Source organism: Phragmites australis, chromosome 10 (assembly GCF_958298935.1).
Source record: "Phragmites australis chromosome 10, lpPhrAust1.1, whole genome shotgun sequence".
NCBI lineage: Eukaryota > Viridiplantae > Streptophyta > Magnoliopsida > Poales > Poaceae > Phragmites > Phragmites australis.
Genome location: NC_084930.1, coordinates 22039652 through 22058713, shown reverse-complemented (window position 1 = coordinate 22058713; position 19062 = coordinate 22039652). Strand labels below are relative to the sequence as shown.

Here is a 19062-nt window from a genome sequence, read left to right as displayed (position 1 = left end):
ACTAGTTTGGAATACGAACCATCAGTGATAATAATTAATACCATCGGTTCATCTTCGCTCAATAATTGCTCCATCGTTTAGATATTGAACTGGCAGTGATAAACCTTATCACTGCTGGTTCATGTTGGCTCAATTATTGCTCTGTTAGAGATCTTTTGAACTGGCAGTGATAGTGATTATCATTATCGATTCTTGTTACGAATCGACAGTGACACATCACTACTGGTTTCAGCTACGAACCGATAATAATAAATTGATGTATCACTATCGGTTCGTAACAAGAAACGATAGATATAACCACTATCACACTCGGTTCTTGTTAGGTTGGCTTTTTATGTGTGCCTTGAGCTTACGAACCGATAATGATATATTATCATTACCGGTTATTATTAAATTGGCAATGAAACATGAGCAGGGATGATCATTCCTATAGTAATGAATTTTTACAGCTAATAGTTGACTATATTGTTGGAGACACTCTTATCTCCAACAATATAGTCAACTTGCTAGCTATAATATTGTCAAATGTCATAATAGATAGCATGATAGTCAATTTCTCAAATGGACTAACTATAGGACACTCAAAACTAATATGTGGGGTTATAAAGATTACATGCATTTTGAGGTGTGTTATAAACTAACTACTAGTTATTAGCTAGTTTCTACCTCTTCTCCTTCATTCTCTCCTTCACCTAGGACAAATAACGGCATAGATCTATCTCCTATAGCTGGCTAACTCATCCTTGTTGGAGACGCCCTGTACTATGTTATTTAGCTTATTGGTAACATTGAAATACAGTAAGGTCCAAATAACTACTGTAGATATTTTTGTATTTCCGGTTATTTCTCTTATGAGGCCATAAACTAAATATATAGGAAAATCCTAACAATTCTCGTTGAACTAATTTGCCATGCGATGATCAGTTATGAATCAAATTAATGCACGAATTTTGCTTTCATTCAAAAAGGATACCCCTGTCCCTTTTGCATTTGTATGAAAAAATATGCCGGTGTATGCCATGATTCCACTCCATGATAGATGTAAAATGAAATATGGTGGATTGGAGGGAAGACAGAAATGTCTCCAACGGAATTTTATGGATTTTTCCCAATCTTTTTTGTTGAGCGAGGCCCAGGTAAACTGAAAAAACACTATAAAAAATATTATTATTGCCAGTTTAAAAACTACATTACTGTTAGTTTATGAACTAGCGGTAATTAAGAGATAGTGATCGTTGTATTATTACCCGTTCTTAAGCTTATTCTGTCGATTTATATACTTATGACTACGAATTCTAACTAGAAAGTGACAGTGATACTCAATCTAGTGCAAAAAATTTAATTTTGAATAGACATGCAATAATTTAACCAAGCTTTATATTACTAATATCCATAATAAGAGCTTTATATCACACTAATCTATAATTACGTCACTATATCCATTATTATACACCAAAAACAAAAGACATACACGGTTGCGTGCAAAAAAACTCTAAACCTGCGCGCGCAAAAAACCCTAAATGCGCGCGTCACATCTATCGGTCGGCCACAACGTCCAAGAAGAAGTAATCATCATCGTTGTCCTCATCCTCGTCCTCGTCGTCACCATAATCGCCGCCGTTGCCATCGCTGTCGTCACCATTGTCCTCGTCATCGCCATCATTGTCGACCTCCTCCTCCTCCTCTTCCTCCTCCTTCTCCTCTTCCTCCTCCTTATTTGAGCTCGGCCAGGGTATCTTCGCCTTCGGTTTATCGATGAAGAAGTCCCACACGCCATCATCCTCGGAGGGGGACCCCACCGATACGTCGGAGTCTGAGGTCTGTGCCTCATCTGAGCTCTCCGGCAGAGCCTGCACCTCTTCATCAAACAACAGTGCGAGTGTGGGCAGCGTGGCCGGACAAGGTGGCGATGAAGGCAACGGCAGAAATCCAGAAGAAATATCTCAAGAAAGAAGACGACACTCCACTTTGGAATCTATGTTTTCTAGCGTGGGTAGAAGAATAGAGTGGAGGGAGACTTGAAGCTCAACGTGGGCGTACCAAACATGCCATGATGCACGTGTTCGGTGAAGGGGCCCGTAGGTATTTGGTTACCACCTAATCTGAAGGAGTTAAACAAAAAACGTTCGTGGAGTTCGGTGATTGACCTTCAACTTATGGTATCCTCTCTCATCCGAAATTTTTTGACTTGAAATTCGACGACCTACTCTCTAGTTTGTTTGAGTGCATTATTCACTAATTCGATTTGACTGGAAGGTTCGCTGAGTGAAATAGCTCGACCTACTAAGGCCAACACCAGCGCAGTCGGCATCCGCCAGCTATTCCATATGCGCCACTGTACTAGCTAGATTTGAGGATCGGTAATTATTATTGTATCCATTGCTACAGTATTACGGATCTAGTACTATAGAGATACAACTACTTCAAATTTACTAATTTTCTCTCTTAGCTACATCACTATTCATATATGATGACTGTGTGTGTGAAGGAAAGAGAAGAGTAATAAAAGATAAGAAATAATTAGTTATTAAAAATAAAAAATAGAAGATACTAAATAGTACTAGAAGTTACTATAGTAGTATTATAGGAAATGGATCTTTAAAATATCTGTCTAAATCGGCAAATTTTTCACTGTTGAATTTTGTATGCAAATTTCACATGTCAGAGTCTGTGGAAGAGTTCTAGCCGCTGTACTTCCTCATTTAACAATTGTATTTCATGTAGCTGACAATAATTCAGTTGGCTGATCCTGTTTTCGAGTCCTCAGGTGAATGAACTCTTATAATACATTTGGTTTGTTCTAGCCTTCGTCTAGAATCAAAAGATTTGGTCTATTTAGTCGTTTCTTTTCTTTTTCTGGGATAAAATGATTCGGCCTCCGATGATGCGAGGAGATTTGATATTTTTCCCTGAAAATTAAATGAGATCACCTCACCTCAGCTCAGCCCATTCTTCAGTTTCAAAAGAATAAAAAACTCAGCCCATTCCTGCCCCAGCCGCAAAATGATAACGTACGCTGTATACTAATCGCATTATTTCTGGGTTGCCCATACGAACAGGAAAGCCACGGCACCTGAAAGGACACGTAGACTAATCAATTCTTTGGGGTCAAGAAAGCATGGTGCCTTGTGGGTTAACACCTTACCATTTTGACGCCTTCTCGCTCTTGGAATGAGCCAAATTTACGCGTCAAAGATGGAGCTGACCTACGTGACAAGGACCACAGAAAATGCACTGCCTGTGTTTTCCGGTACATGTTCACTACGCGCAATCGAAGGTCAGGGTCAGCCGCCATTGCGGCTCCAGGAAATAAAGAAATAAAGCCTCTTGATTAAGAAACACCTTGGATCATTTTGTCAAACCTTTGTGTCTTGGCTAGTAAGACATTCAAACCATAATTTATGCTTAATTTGAGCCTCGTCTTGTCGTCCAGGTATATATATAATTTTGCTAAGCGATATAGATAGTCCAACTCGTAAGACGCTCGGTTACGGGACTCGTAATGGCAGAAACAGAAACGAAAGCGGAGTTCACCGATGAAAACACTATATATATATATTAAAAAAAATATCGCAAAGAGATCGACAAACTTTTACTTGTGTTACTAAAGTTACCATTGAGACTAGATTGGTAGTAACAGAATCCTCTGGTGAAATCTCGCTGGAGAGTGACGGAGCCGACTTGTCAGGCTTCACTTGGTCACACACTCACGCCCCTTGGAGAGTGCATCATTCATCTGGGTTACACTTACACCGCGGATATCTTTTCCGACCTACTCTTTTGACTTGTCCGCCGCCCCCAGTTTGCCTATATATGCCCGCCAAATCGAACGGCCGCCTCCTCAAGACGTCTGCGCAGAGCCAAGAACACAAGGGAGATCGAAGCCGAGAAGAGGAGAGCTAGCGATGGGTGCGAGCCTCCTGCAGGCGGTGGTGGCGCTGATGAGCCAGTGCACGCGGCGGCTGCAGCGCGCGGCGAGGACGATGGCCACCGGTGCCGCCAAGGGGACCTCGTCGCCGCCCCGCGTCGTGCTGTCGTGGAAGAAGGCGTTCTCGCTGGGGCCGTCGGCGAGGGGTGCCGGTGGGAAGGAGGCGGAGGGCGGGGTGTGGAGGAAGGAGATCCTGATGGGGGAGCGGTGCCAGCCGCTGGACTTCTCCGGGGTCATCTACTACGACGCCGAGGGCCGCCGCCTCGCGCAGCCGCCCCCGCCGCGCTCGCCCATGCGCAGCCCGCTCCCGGCGTCCCCCAGGCTCGCCGCCAACGCCCGCGGGTACTAGCTAGGCAAGGATCAGCGAGCTTGCCGGCCCCTCTTCCCTTGGGATGGCTACATGCAAGATGGGTGCTGATTCGCTGCAAGATGGCAAAGCTTGCTCTGTTTTCGTTTGGGGGTGGGCAGAGTTTGTATTGGGTTTGTCATAGCTATACATGGTGATCTTGTTGCTCTTCTTGTCTGTCTTTTTATTTTTTGTTTCTTATTTAATGGCATTGTAATTGTACGCTATGCAAGACTTTGATGACTATATTGTCTTCGTTTCAACTTTTTCCTTGAGTTGATCAATGAGGCAACACAATTTCTCACTTTCATGATGTAATCTTTAGGTAACTCTTCCAAGTTTAGGTATTTGTGGTGCATTGATGGGCATGGATACTAGAGGTTTTCTTTTTGGTTCTATTTTTAAAAGGAAAAAAATATGTACCTGGACTGGGTCACCGCATTTGTTCATCGAGGAAAGAAGGAAACAGAAAACGCGGCGTACTAAAATTCATCATGATTTTGCACTATGCTCATGTTCCTTCGCCCGTTTGACGTGAGCGTAGTGGCACAATCATGCAATGGCATTTTTCTTATTTTCAAAGGAAGTAAAATATATACATACTGCGGTAATGTCAACTTCGACACATTTCATGGATGCTAGCGGCTAAAGCTTGAATTGGCTCATGGTATTGATCACTGGAATTTGTTTAAACATAACGAAATGGAAGACGATGGAACTAGTGATCTTGGCGTGCTTCAAGTTTTCTTTTGCTTCCTTTTTAATGTATTGTAATTGTAGGCTATGCAAGAGCTCATTGAGGATTATATTGTTTTTCAGTCAGTTCTGCGAAACTTCTTGTTATGTTTTGAACTTGAGGTACAGCGCCCACACCTGAAGTTCTATTCCATCAAATTGTCCAAGTACAATCCGTGCAAGCTTTTCTTTGAGTTGGTCAGTTTGTTAAGGCAATCTTCACTTTCATGATGTAATCTTTAGAAAACACTTCTGATTTTAGATATTTTAGGCGGATTTATGAGATATTTTCTCACAGAAAAAAAACTGTACTTGCACAGTGTCACCGCGTATGTTGTCATCAAGGAGAGAAAGAAACAGTAAACGTAGGGTAAAATTCAGCATGATTTCGTAGTATGGTGATGTACCGCGATGACTTTAGTGTATCATAGTGCTCAAACTCATACCATGCCTTGTCTATACAGTCCATGGCATGTCAATTAGAACACATTTTATGGATGCTGGTGGAAAAAGCTTAAAGTAATCCACGCTTTTTTACTGTTTCAACAGCAATGAAAGAAGCAGGACTAGAATTTTTTATGTGACGGTAAAAATTTGAATAAGAACTATATTACGCAACCAACCGAGTCAAATACTGTAACTCAACGAACGAATTATACTTGGTATAACTGAAGTCATAAAGTTTATAAGGGTACATAACATAAATCAACTTGCGCCTATGATGACTCAATCGGAAATGCAGCTGACACTGAAGCAAAAGTACACTTCGATAGAGCAATCCATATATCTAAGCAAAACTGTCATCATGAGCGTACGGACGCATCGCTGTGGGGGTCCATGAATAGAATCCAAAACCAATAGAATCGTAATTAACCGCCACACAAATTGGTTAGGAGTCCCTAAATCCACTCTGTTAGCATTGATTAAGTTGAAATCTTTTTCTCGAGGGACATGAATAAAATCTTAATCCCTAAACTGACCGGTTTATCGATAGCATACAAGTAAGCGCCGTGCTAAACTTGAGACGCCTAAAATCGATGTTCATTTTAGTTGACGGGCAGAAGCCATCTGATTTCCATCGAACTGCTGGCGTTCTTTCTTCTTCCTCCCCGCGTTCTTCTTCTTAGTCGCATCATGTATGCTCTCCTCTGCCACGCTTGCTTCCTCCTGTCTCCCTCGCTATTGACTCCGCCCACCGCTCGTGATGCCGATGCCTTCGTCGGTGCCTCACCACACCACCAAACTATAGCCTCCTGTAACCTGGAGGTCGCTGATGAATCCAAAAACCCCGAATCCTAACCTCCACCCTTAATTTGACCGTGGCTCTCCATCACCTTAACAGCTCCTAGATTTGAGGCACTGAAATCTAGCAGGCGCATACAAGTAATGAACCACATATATGGAATTATGCAATTTTGCACACTAACAATCTAAGGAGGAAAATCTAGCAGGTGCATACAAATAATGAACCATGTATCTGGAATTCTGCAATTTTGCACACTAACAATCTAAAGAGGAGCTTAACTTGAACGGGAAGAAGCTACTCATGGATAAGATGCCTAAGCAGTGTGGATGCATGTGATAAGTGTTACTTGTAGTTCAAGTTGTGTTCTGCTTAGTGCACAAGGTTGTTAGAATCCTGATAAGTATCTTAGAATTCTAAGATCCTATAAAGGAGGAATGATATGGATTAATCCATGAATCTTGATTTTATAGGATCATGATCCTATCTGTAGGATCTAAGTAGAATCACATAGCATCGGTAGGATCATACGTTGGATCACGATCCTAAACAACCTTGTTTTACTAGTTTAATTTGACATGTTTTTCTCTTTGCATGTTGTTGTATGTTAAATAATGTTATAATTTATGTCTGAGACTTTTTTAAATGATTGAGTTATGATTTAATAATGTTTAAAATTTATTTTAATTGAAATTTATGTGAATAAGTACACTTAAATTTACAACATTTAATTAATTTGATCAAAATCAGCATTATAGACTTCAATTTCTTAGAATATATTGCAATCCTTATATAAAGTAAATGTATTTTTCAACATCAGATAGAACCGTGATTCTATGATCAGATCTTTCAAGAAAAAAGATCCTACTAGGATCCCGACAACCTTGCTAGTGCTTAAAGAAAGAACGTAGCATGGAAGCAGACAACGCAGAACACCAACCAACCGGTGAGTGACCAGCCAAGCGTTCAAGTGCTCATGGTCTACGTGATTCTTTCCTGCCTCCACGATCTGACCAGTCAGATCAAGATTTAGCTCGGAAGATGATCAGATCAGAGTCCCTGAAGCAAACATCGATTGCATTGCACATACTTTTCAATGTTTCATGTGTGAGACGATGCAATCGACGGGGAACAGCTAAGACAGCATAAACTAAAGAACCAGCCAGCTTGGCGAGTTCTGAACTTTCTGATCGAATTTTCCAGCCAGCTTGGGCTTACCTAGACCTAGTGGATTCCTCGCCATCTGGTACGTCCAGTTTTACTCTTCATACCACTTGGGATATAACTACTTGTTTCAGAACCCTTGAATACCTCTCGCTCTGCGTGGGCGTTCCGAGCTGCAAGGCCTTTCCGTTGGCGTCGGGGCAAGGACAATGCCACCCTCTTAAAGGCCACTCATAGTGAAAACGGAGAGAAATCACGCAATACTCAATTGATAATCACTGGATTACATAAATAGCCAAAGGGTGTGAGGAAGCCAAGTGTTTTGGTTGGATGACGGTTTAGGAGGTATGTGGCGGCATGGAGGGCTTCGACCCAATAAGGAGGTACGCTTGCTTGGAACAGGAGAGAACGAATGATGTTATTGGTGGTACGGATGACACGCTCGGTCTTTCCATTTTGCTGAGATGTATATGGACACGACATGCGGAATGCAACGCCGTGGGTGGGAAAGAAGTGACGGGCAGATGAGTTGTCAAACTCACGGCTATTATCGCATTGCACACTTTTAATGGTGCACTCAAAATGAGTCTGGACGAAGGCGAAAAAATGTGATATAGTGAAAAAAGTGTCTGACTTTAAACGCAAAGGAAAAGTCCAGAGGAAGTGGGAGCAGTAATCAAGAATAACGAGGTAATACTTGTAACCAGAGACACTAGGCACAAGGGAGGTCCAAAGATCACAATGTATTAAATCGAAATTCTTTTGAGCACGCGAGGTAGAAGTAGCAAAAGGCAAACGAATGTGTCGGCCAAGTTGACAGGCATGGCACACAGATTCATTTGCACCATTATTACAAGTGATGACGGAGCTACTAACTAATTTGGAGAGAGCCTCGGAGCCAGGATGACCGAGACGGCGATGCCAAAGAGTGGTGGTAACAGCGGCGAGGGCCTGCGGACTGGAGGGACACGGCAGCAACGGGTAGAGGGAACCAGTGCTATTGCACCTGGCGATCACGCTCCTGGAGCGAAGGGCTTTCACAGAAAGGCCATATGGGTCAAATTCAACGGAACAATTGTTGTCAATGGTGAATTGACGAGCGGAAATCAAATTTTTAATAATTTGAGGTGTAACGAGGACGTTCCGGAGGTGAAGAGGACCATGAGTGCTAGGAATATGAGTGGAGCCAATGGAGGTAATAGGCAGCAGTGACCCGTTACCGACGATAACATTCGATGGAGTGGAACGAGAAACAGGAGAAGAGGTGAAAGGTTACCGGTATCGGATGTCATGTGAGAGGTGGCACCGGAGTCCATGTACCATTCACCAATGGGGGGGTGGCGTAAGCGTCATTGTATTGAACGCGTTCGCCAGGGCAGCTTGATCCCAGGAGACATGCTGAGGCGCCTGTGCCTGCTGCAGATGAGCCCCAGTGTCCACCATGCCGTGGTACCTCATGGGCACGCCAGGGTAGCCGGCGTGCGCATAGAACGCATGCGGGGCCACTGGGCGCAGGTGCTATGCGCCCATATATGGGGCGCTCGGGCGGGTGCCTAGATGTGGAGAGTGATGAGGCCACACTTGCATGGTGCCGGTCCATGGATTGAAGAACGAGGGCCACGTGCCAGCTGGGACGCCGCCTGCGCCGGCCGTGACACCCCCTGCGCCCGACGCGGGTCCAGCAGGCAGAGGACCAGAGGAGCCCCCTTTGCCGTGACCGGGCTAGTTCTTGCGACGGCAACGGTTGTTTGGACGGTTGCCGCTGCCCATGGTGGACGGCGCGGTGCTGGGCGCACCGCCTTGGGCGCCACTGCCGTGTGCGCTGGGAGCAGGGGCGCCGGCCACTAGCGCCGTAGAGGAGGACACCGGGCGATCGGCCATCGTGAGCTCCTCCAACAGGAGGTCGTTGCGGACGTCAACGAAAGACGGAAACGGCTTCTGCCGTTTCAGGAGAGCCGCCATGTGGGAGTACTTTTCGTTGAGGCTGCGCAGGATGGACAGCACAAGGGTGCGGTCCTGAACGGGTTCGCCAAGATCGCCGAGGAGGTCGGCCATGTTCTTCAGTTTACGGCAATAATCGGAGATAGCAAGATCACCTTGGACGAGAGTGCGGAACTCAGCGTCAAGAAGCAATGCACGAGTCTCCTTGTTGCCAATGAACTGGTCCTCAAGCGCCAACCAGACGGCGCGAGCGGTGGTGCTCGGCACCATGACGATCTCGAGAAGACCGGTGGAGATGGTGCCATACAACCACGAGAGGACGACACAATCCATGCGCCGCCATGACGCGCAATCGGGGTAGGTGTCGTCGAAGAGGACGTGCTCGGTGAGCGCGTACGAGCGTGACGAGGTGGAGGCCGCACCACTTGGAGTAACTTGCAGATGCGAGGTCGAGGACGATGGGAACGAGCGAACGGATGTTGGCGACGGAGACCGCCTGCGTGTGGAGAGAGACAACAACAGCGGCGTCGGCCTCTGCCGCGGCGCGCTGGCGCTCTTCTTCCGTGGCGCGACGGCGCTCGGCCTCAGCACGGAGGCGAGCCTCATCTGCGCGCTGGCGCTCGAGTTCCTCAGGGGTGAGTTCGTTGGCCATGGCAGCAGCAAAAAAACTAGTAGCGGAAGCGGTAGAGGGAGGTCACAGGAGAGACCGTCTCAGATACCATGAAAGCGGAGAGAAATCACGCAATACTCAATTGATAATCGCTGGATTACATAAATAGTCAAAGGCTAGCACAGGCTTTCCATATCTCTAATACCGGCTTATGGAAACAAGCATCCGGAGAGAAAGGAAGGGAGGCCCGGGATTAGCAATAGCCAAATATAGAGCTAGGGTCCAAATATAGTCTAACACATAGCCTCTACACAATCTTGAGACAACTTAACTGATAACCCCATCGTCTTGTTAGCTGTCTTGTGGTAACTTAACGTCTTCTTAATTTGTGGGTCAATGGAAGGAAGAAAGCACAACTATCGCGACAACATACATTACAATGAGAGTCGTCTCGTTGGGCTAAAGTTTAGCATATGAGGCAATTGTTTCACGAGACAATGACTTTTTTCTCTCACCTCACTTACTCTCCTCTGCATCACGTAAAATCTTACATGTTAATATGTGAGATGGCCTATAAGATAGTTGATGTGAACTATTGTACCTACCTTCATGCACCCACAAGAGGAGGAGCGTTGCTAGCCGCTAGACTTCTCTAGGGTCATAGGGTCATATACTATGAAGCTGAAGGGTGCCGCCTCGTGCAGCCGCCCCCGCCGTGACTGCCCATGTGCAGCCCACTCCTATCATCCCCCAAGCTCGCCGCTAATTCCCACAGGTCCTAGCTAGACAAGGATCAGAGAGCTCGCAAGCTCCTCCTCCCTTGAGACGGCGAGATGCAAGATGGGTGATTCGCCACAATATGGCAAAACTTGCTCTATTTTTGTTCGGGGGTGAGGTAGAGTTTATATTGGGTTTATTATAGTTGTATACGGTGATCTTGGTGCTGTTCTTGTCTGTTTGTCTTTTTCTTTTTTATTTAATTGTATTGTAATTGCAGGCTATGCAAGAGTTCATTGAGGACTATATTGTCTTCGTTCCAACTTTTTCTTTGAGTTGATCAGTGAGGCAACACATTTTCTCACTTTCATGATATAACTGTTAGGAAACTCTTCCAAGTTTAGGTATTTGTGGTCAATTGATGGGCATGGATACTAGACTTTCTTTTCTTTTTGGTTCCTTTTCTTTAAAAGAAATTTCCAATACGGTAAAAGAACAACAATTAGATTTTCTAGCTATCTTGGAATCGGGCAGAAGTACTATTAATTCTTCAACTCTTAGACACTTATGTGGCGGTCCAGACTATTTATGGCATAGTATGATACCTACAGAGCTTTCAGGGGAATGCTTATTGGGGTAAATGCAGCTGTGTTTCATATTGGCTCAATTGTTGAAGGGGGTTTTTATACAAAATTCCTTTTAAAGAATAAGGAAGATGGTTTTACTCAGGCATTATATGCGGTGTATGGACCGGTCCAAGATGAGCTCAAGTCTAAATTTTTGATGGAGCTAGCTCATTTCTACAGCATTGAAACCAACATAATACTGATCGGTGGGGATTTCAACATAATGAGACGACCAGAGGACAAAAATAATGATAATTTCGATCCTTGGTGGTCTAGTCTTTTCAATACGGTTATAGATGCATTGAACTTATGGGAGATTGAGCTTCAATGTCGCCAATATACATGGGCAAACGACCTAGACCCTGCGACGTATGAGAAACTAGGTAGAGCCCTTATGAGCATAGAATGGAAAGCTAAATACCCGAGAATTAAGGTGGAAGCCCTAAATAGTGGAAGATCAGATCACACCCCTTTGCTGCTTAATACGGGAGTGACTTTTCACTATGGCAAACAACCATTGTTCAAATTTGAGCTCGGCTGGTTGATCCATGATGGGTTCTATGAGATGGTCACTGATATATGGCAAAATGAGCAGCGAGGATCTAACGCCATCAAAAGATGGCAAAATAAAATTAGAACCTTGCAATAATACCTGAGGAGATGGGCCAAACATACATATGGCGCCCTTAAAAAGGAAAAGAAACAATTCAATATGAAAGTGGATGAGTTGGATAAAAAAGCTAAAACAACCCCTTTAACGCCTCATGAGGTGGCCCTTAAGTAGTACCTCAATGAGAAGATTGTGCACTTGTTACAAGAAGAAGAGCTCAAATGGTTCCAACGAGCTAAAGTTAAAAATCTTCTCAAGGGAGATAGCAATACTAAATACTTCTAACTGGTGGCTAGTGGCAAACATCAAAAATAAGAGATATACAAATTAGAGCAAGAGGAAGGAACCTTGATTGGGGAGGCCGACCTTAAGCGGTATATCACAAAATACTACAAAGGTTTATTTAGTAAGCCTGAAAATAATAACTTCTCATTGGATGAAACTATCCTGGCAGATATTCCACAAGTATGCGAAAGTGAAAATGAGATTTTAACCGCACCTTATGATGAAAAGGAGGTGCGGCATGCCATTTTTCGGATCGATCATAATAAAGCCCCGGGTCTAGATGACTTCCCAACTGAATTTTATCAAGTTTTCTGGGAAGCAATTAAAAGGGACCACATGGAATTCTTCGATGATTTTCACCAAGGGATATTATCCATTTATAGTCTCAACTTTTGTGTCATTACACTCATTCCTAAAAGGTGCAATGCGCTCAAAATTCAGGAGTACCACCCAATTTGCTTACTTAATATTAGCTTTAAAATATTTACTAAGGTTGCAACTAACAGAATTGAGTCTATCGTTGATAAGGTGTTATGTCCAACTCAAACGGCTTTCATGTCTGGTCATAATATAATGGAAGGAGTTATTATTCTCCACAAGACCATATATGAGCTACATAGGAAAAAAGCTAAATGGTGTGATCTTCAAAATTGATTTCGAGAAAGCACACAATAAAGCTAAATGGTCCTTCTTGCAACAGGCTTTGAGAATGAAAGGTTTCTCGACATAATGGTGTTAGTGAATTCAAAGTTTGTATCTGAGGTCATATTGGCATAAAAGTCAATGATGAGATCGACCCTAATTTCCAGACAAAAAAGTCCTCTCACCCATATAATTCAATATCGTTGTGGATATGTTAGCGATATTGATATCAAGGGCTAAGAACGATGGACAAATTGTGAGAATTGTTCCACATCTGGTGGAGGATGGCCTGTCAATTTTGCAATATGTAGATGACACCATAATCTTCTTATATCATAATTTGGAGAAAGCAAAGAATATGAAGCTCCTTTTATGTGTCTTCAAACAACTATCCGAGCTGAAAATTAACTAAAAGTGAACTTTTTTGTTATGGCAATGCTAAAGAATGTGAAGACCAATATGCACGGTTATTTGGGTGTGACACTGGTACTTTGCCATTCAAATACCTATGATCTATCATAAACTTCAGAATACTAATTGGAGAAGGGTGGAAGAGCGCTTTGAGAAAAAATTGAGTAGCGGGAAGGGTAAGCTTATGTCTGCAAGGGGCAGATTAGTGCTCATTACTTTTGTATTAAGCAACCTCCTAGTTTTCATGATGTCTTTCTTCAAAATACCCTTAGGTGTCCTTAAGAGACTTGATTATATACGGTCGAGGTTCTTCTGGCAAGGGAGTAATCATAAAAAGAAATACAGACTTGCTAGATGGGATATCCTCTACCACCCTGTGATCAAGGTGGGTTAGGCATTACTAATCTCACCATCATAAATATTTATCTCCTTAGTAAGTGGCTTTTTAAATTACTAAATGAGGATGGGGTTTGGTAATGACTACTAAGGAATAAATACCTTGGTAGCAAAGCTCTCACCTAAGTAGAAGGAAAGTTAGGAGATTCTCATTTTTGGTCTGGATTGATGAAAGTTAAGGGTGAATTTCTTAAATTGGATTCTTTCCAAATACAGGGTGAAACACAAATAAGATTCTGGAAAGACACGTGGTTGGACACAAAGCCACTTAGTGAGCAATTCCCCTCTCTTTATAATATAGTAAGGAGAAAGCAAGACACTGTAGTGAAGTTAATGCGATCAATACCTCTAAATATTTTCTTCTGTAGACCTATTATTGGTGACAGATTAATCACCTAGTAAATATTAGTGTCTACAATAATACATGTTGAGTTAACAAATAAAGTGGATATGTTTCGATGGGGCCTGCATGCCAATGGCTAATTTTCGTACGGTCCATGTATAGTAGGATGATTCATCGACCCATTTCCTTTCTATCATGTTGGTTTTGGAAGCTTAAGCTCCCACTCAAAATTAAGATTTTCTTATGGTATTTATCAAGAGGAGTAATTTTGATCAAATATAATCTGGCCAAAAGAAACCGAAATGGAAATAATGTTGCTTTTGCAACCATAATGAGAGCATTCAACATTTATTTTTTAAGTGTCATTGTGCTAAGTCAATTTGGTGAATTATACATATTATCTGATGAATTACCATGCTAAGGAACATGAACCATATTATTGGTGGTTGAATAAGTGACATAAAAGCCAATAAAAAGAAATCTATCCTGGTTGGGGTAGCTGCTCTATTTTGGGTGATTTGGCTATATCATAATAATATGGTCTTTAATAAAAAAAACAACAACCTCTTCTATGCAGGCACTCTTTAGAAGCACATATTGGTTCAGATTTCGGAGATTGCTACAAAAAGAGGACTAAAGGGAAGATATCAGACTCACTTGCCAGAAGTTGGAGATTGTTTGATAGGAAAATGGCTTGGCATGATCGAAAGTTCACTAATTAAATGTTCGGAAAATAAACATTCTAAAATCAAAAAATACATTGATTTATTTGACAGCAACACTATATATGAAGTATAAAAGAATAACAACCTGCGATATTTTCTCTCTTAACAAAGAATCAAATCACATAATTAGGAAACAATTTTCAGAATCAAGGAAAATGATAACATCATGTGAAATTTTATTTCTAACAAGGAAATTAATCACGTAATTAGAGAAACAATCTCCGGGTAATCAAGGAAAAAATAGATAAAATGATCAAGTAACCATATATGCGATGCTTTCCACAAGATGTTTATTATTTTATTACTGTAGTCATATATGTGATGCGTGAAATAATTTGTTTTATTATTTTAATCTCGTGAATCACTTGTTTTATTTCTATTTGCATTTTTCAATTTTCGTTTACATCTTATTTTATTTTTCTTGACAGCTATTTCATCTTTTCTTGTTCTGATGATTATCTTTTCTGGCTAAGTAAAAAAGATTATTTCATCATTTTATCGTTTCCTTGATACTTTTTTTCTAACAATTATCGTTTCCGGTTGACTAAAGAATATGAAGATAAAAATTATGAGAAGAACATGAACTAAATGATCTGTGTACTCAAAATTGAGCCAAACAAAGATGAAACAATTGTCATAATATATGATTCAACATATCTTTTTCTGTAGTAGAAAATATTTCAGAAAAAAGCTTTTAACACATCACATTAACTCAAGCGTATACACAAAATAAACCCAACGCTTGGACCAATACACATGCCGCCACCACCGAGTATGTCGATTGGGTCAATGGTGGAGACTGGAGAGACGTGAGCAATAGATGGAGGTACCGATCGAGATTCCGCGTGTACAACCACGCTTACATCGATGGACGGTATCTCGGCTTGTCGGTGAACGTCAGGGAACGAGCACAAAGAGATAGAGAGATTTATGACCCGATCAAATCACCGCACCATGGCTATAAATACAAATTTGGAGATCTTCCGCGATTTATAGGGCTCAGAGGGGAGAAGAAAACAACTACTATTTAAAGACTTGCGGGATGTGGATGGCGTTTTTCGGAAAGCAGAGTAAAATTACTATTTTTTTTCTACTGCGGGATGACTTTTCTGCTTACGATAGTAAATTTACTATTTTTCAGGTTACCGAGTGGATGGGGCATGGGAGTTAAATATGAGTTATATGTGCGTATGTATGTATGTTTGTGGCGAAAGCTTTGAAGTGACCCAGATATCAATCACTGGAGTTTGTTTAAACAGAACGAAATAGAAGACGATGGGACTTGCGATCTTGGTGTTCTCCTTGTTTCTTCTTTTGAGTTTTAATTAAGTATTGTAATTGTAGGCTACGGAAGAGCTCACTGAGGATTATATTGTTTTTCAGTATGTTCTGCGAAACTTCCTGTTGTCTTTTGAACTTGAGTTACAGCGCCCACTTGAAATTCTATTCACCAAATTGTCCAAATACAATCCATGCAAACTTTCGCTACGTGAAAAAAGCTAAAAAATAATAGATCAAAATCGTCATAGATGACAGGTGCTGTATCCGTCACTTCCAACATACTACTAGTAACTAGTCATAAGCGACAAGTAAGGACACATTACTAATGAGGTTATTGGTGATAGGTCAAGATTTGATCCGTAACTTATTAAGGTCATAAGTGACGAATTATATTGTGACTTGTCACTTATTATAAGTCAAAAAGTGATTGGTCACAGTTGTGACCTTATTTATGACTGACGAATATTTTTTGTGTTTTTGACAAAAAAAAAGTCAAAAAAATATTTTTTACCCAAACCATCTCAACCCAGAGCCATCACGACTCGCTACATATCACAAGCGATTTTTCACACTGTTATTATACACTGAGTTGCGATGGAATCGAACCCACGACCTAGCCTCACACGCGTACCCACTTACCACCTCACCCTCGCATGTCTTCTGAAGGGAGATAGATATTTTATCCTTTTAACCTTTTTACCGAAGGTTGTAAGTGACGAGTCATAATTGTGATCTATCACTTATAACAATCATAAGTGACAGGTCATAATTATGACCTATCACTCATGTTCATTGTACAATAGATACATAAACCAGTTAACCCGGAGTGTCTTTGTTAAAATGGGTATAACTTTTATATACAGACTCCGATTTCGATGTTTTTTTTTTTGACTCTGCGGACATTGACAGAAAAAGTTACATTCGTTTCTCCCCACTTCGTTGGGTTCGGTGAATTTTTTGGTAAAAAATGGCTTAGAAGATTGAGTTCTCACCCCAAAACTTTCTGCACAGTTTTCGGAACGCAAGTTTGTATCCATAGTTATCACCTTTTACATCAAATTTGAGCAGAAATGTATGATGGTTCCTATTCTATTGCTACTTAAGTGAGAAAAATAAGAAAAAAATAAAATAAAATATTTTGGTAATATCTCATGTATTATTAAGTGATTTCGTAGTATGATGTTCCGACGTGAGTATGATGTTCCGCAGATGTCAGGGTCATACCAAGGACTGTCCTTTTTCTTGTAGAAAAAAAATACAATCCATGATATGCCAAATTTTGACACATGTTTTTTTTTTTGCGAAGGAATTTTTGACACATTTCGTGGATGCAGATGGCGAAAGCTTGAATTGACCGACACTATAGATCACTATAATTTGTTTAAGAGAAATAATAAGACGATGAAAGGACTAGAGTATTTTTATAACAGTAATCTTTGAAATAAGTGCTATATTACCAAATAAACCAAATTAAATACTATAATTCAACAAATGAATTATACAGTGGTAGGGATAAGTGGCGTTCTAAGAGGGGTGAGGATAAATAAATACACTTAAAATTATTCGATTTTAAAAGTTTCACAAAATAAAACTATAACAATTTTTATCTAAATATGCTCTAGATTTATCTAATGTGTCTACTTTATTGTTCAAAATATTTCCAACATATAGCCAATTCTAACAAACTACTTTATAAAGATAAATATGAAATGATAGATTACAAATATGTAAATATAGAAATGTAAAGATGGTAGAGAAAGAAAACTTGGCGTAAGAGATTTTTATCTCATGATATTGATGGCATAAACGCCACCCCTAGTTCACGTTGAGTCCGTCACCTAGGTTATAGTTTCTGAACAACATCCGGTCACGACCCTTGAGCCACCTAGACCTTAAGTAGGTTGAACCATCGAACCATCAAGACAAGATCTCACTATAAGCATCTCTTCCAGTCATTTGTCACCGTCTTCACTTCAGAGCTTGAGTCATAAAGGCAAGAGTCTCCACGTCACCACCACATCACACCAAGTCGGAGGATCAACAAACATGAGCCACCAAGACTCACGGTGCTGACGAGTCACTAAGACTATAAAGTGTCGGCCTACCACTTGGTATAATATAGGATCACTCATTGATCCACTCTCTAGGTAGCAACACCTAACAAAATTCTTTCTAGACCTAATAGCACTAATCACTTTCTAATCTTATGCTAATTATCTTGGATGATCACTTTTTAGTACTTTGGTGGCTTAGATGTCTTCCTAAGTGTATGTTAGCTTCTCTAATCTCCAACACACTCAAATGACCGAGTGTGGGGGTATAAATAGCCTCAACCCCGTGAACTAGTCATTGCTCTAACGGATATATTTTGTTGTACTCACTGGATTGTCTGGCGTGTATAACATTACAAGCACCGGACTATCTGACATGTACTCACTAAAAACTAGCCGTTGGAGCTTTACTTTAATTTTTGTGAACACCAGATGGTCATCCGAGTTCATTTTTTGAACACCGAAACATCCAGTGTGCATACAGTACCAACCGAGCTATTTTGAAGCCCCTCTGGAAAATAGTCTGATGTGTTCATTTTGTGAATACCGGAACATTTGACGTGTATTAGACTCCGCTACAAACTTTTTGTGAAGAAAAAAATATTTTTCTTTGTGAACACCGGGTCATTTTTGCAAACACCAGAGCTTTTTATTTGTGAGCGCTGGATTATCCAGTGAGTACAATTTTAGTAGAACATTAATATATATTTTTGGCGTAACTTTTCGCTTCGAACTTCGATTTTTATGATCTTGGACTCTATAGAAAGCTTGTGTGATCACATCAAAATTCATGGACCAAGTTTAATCCATTCCTCTCTTTGTCCCGGCTTCAGTGAATTCTCTTTGGTTGTATTCATGAGACCTACTAACGCATATACTTGACAAATATGTTAGTCACATTCACTGTATTGTCATTAATCATCAAAATCACATGCATGCACTAAGAGGGCTATGTTCGCTACAATCTCCCCTTTTTTGATGATTGATGACAACACAATCAAAGCAAGA

At 41.2% G+C, this 19062-nt stretch overlaps 1 protein-coding gene across 1 annotated transcript; it reads left to right on the top strand.

Annotated features, from left to right (window-relative positions):
* The first annotated feature begins 3830 nt into the window (after positions 1 to 3830).
* LOC133931137 (uncharacterized) lies at positions 3831 to 4537 on the top strand. Its single transcript, XM_062377944.1, has one exon. The coding sequence runs from the start codon at positions 3906 to 3908 to the stop codon at positions 4275 to 4277; it is 372 nt and encodes a 123-aa protein (XP_062233928.1). The 5' UTR covers positions 3831 to 3905; the 3' UTR covers positions 4278 to 4537.
* Positions 4538 to 19062: the final 14525 nt, after the last annotated feature.

Coding starts and splice junctions, on each gene's coding strand:
- LOC133931137 (XM_062377944.1), top strand. CDS start 3,906: ATGGGTGCGAGCCTCCTGCAGGCGGTGGTGGCGCTGATGAGCCAGTGC.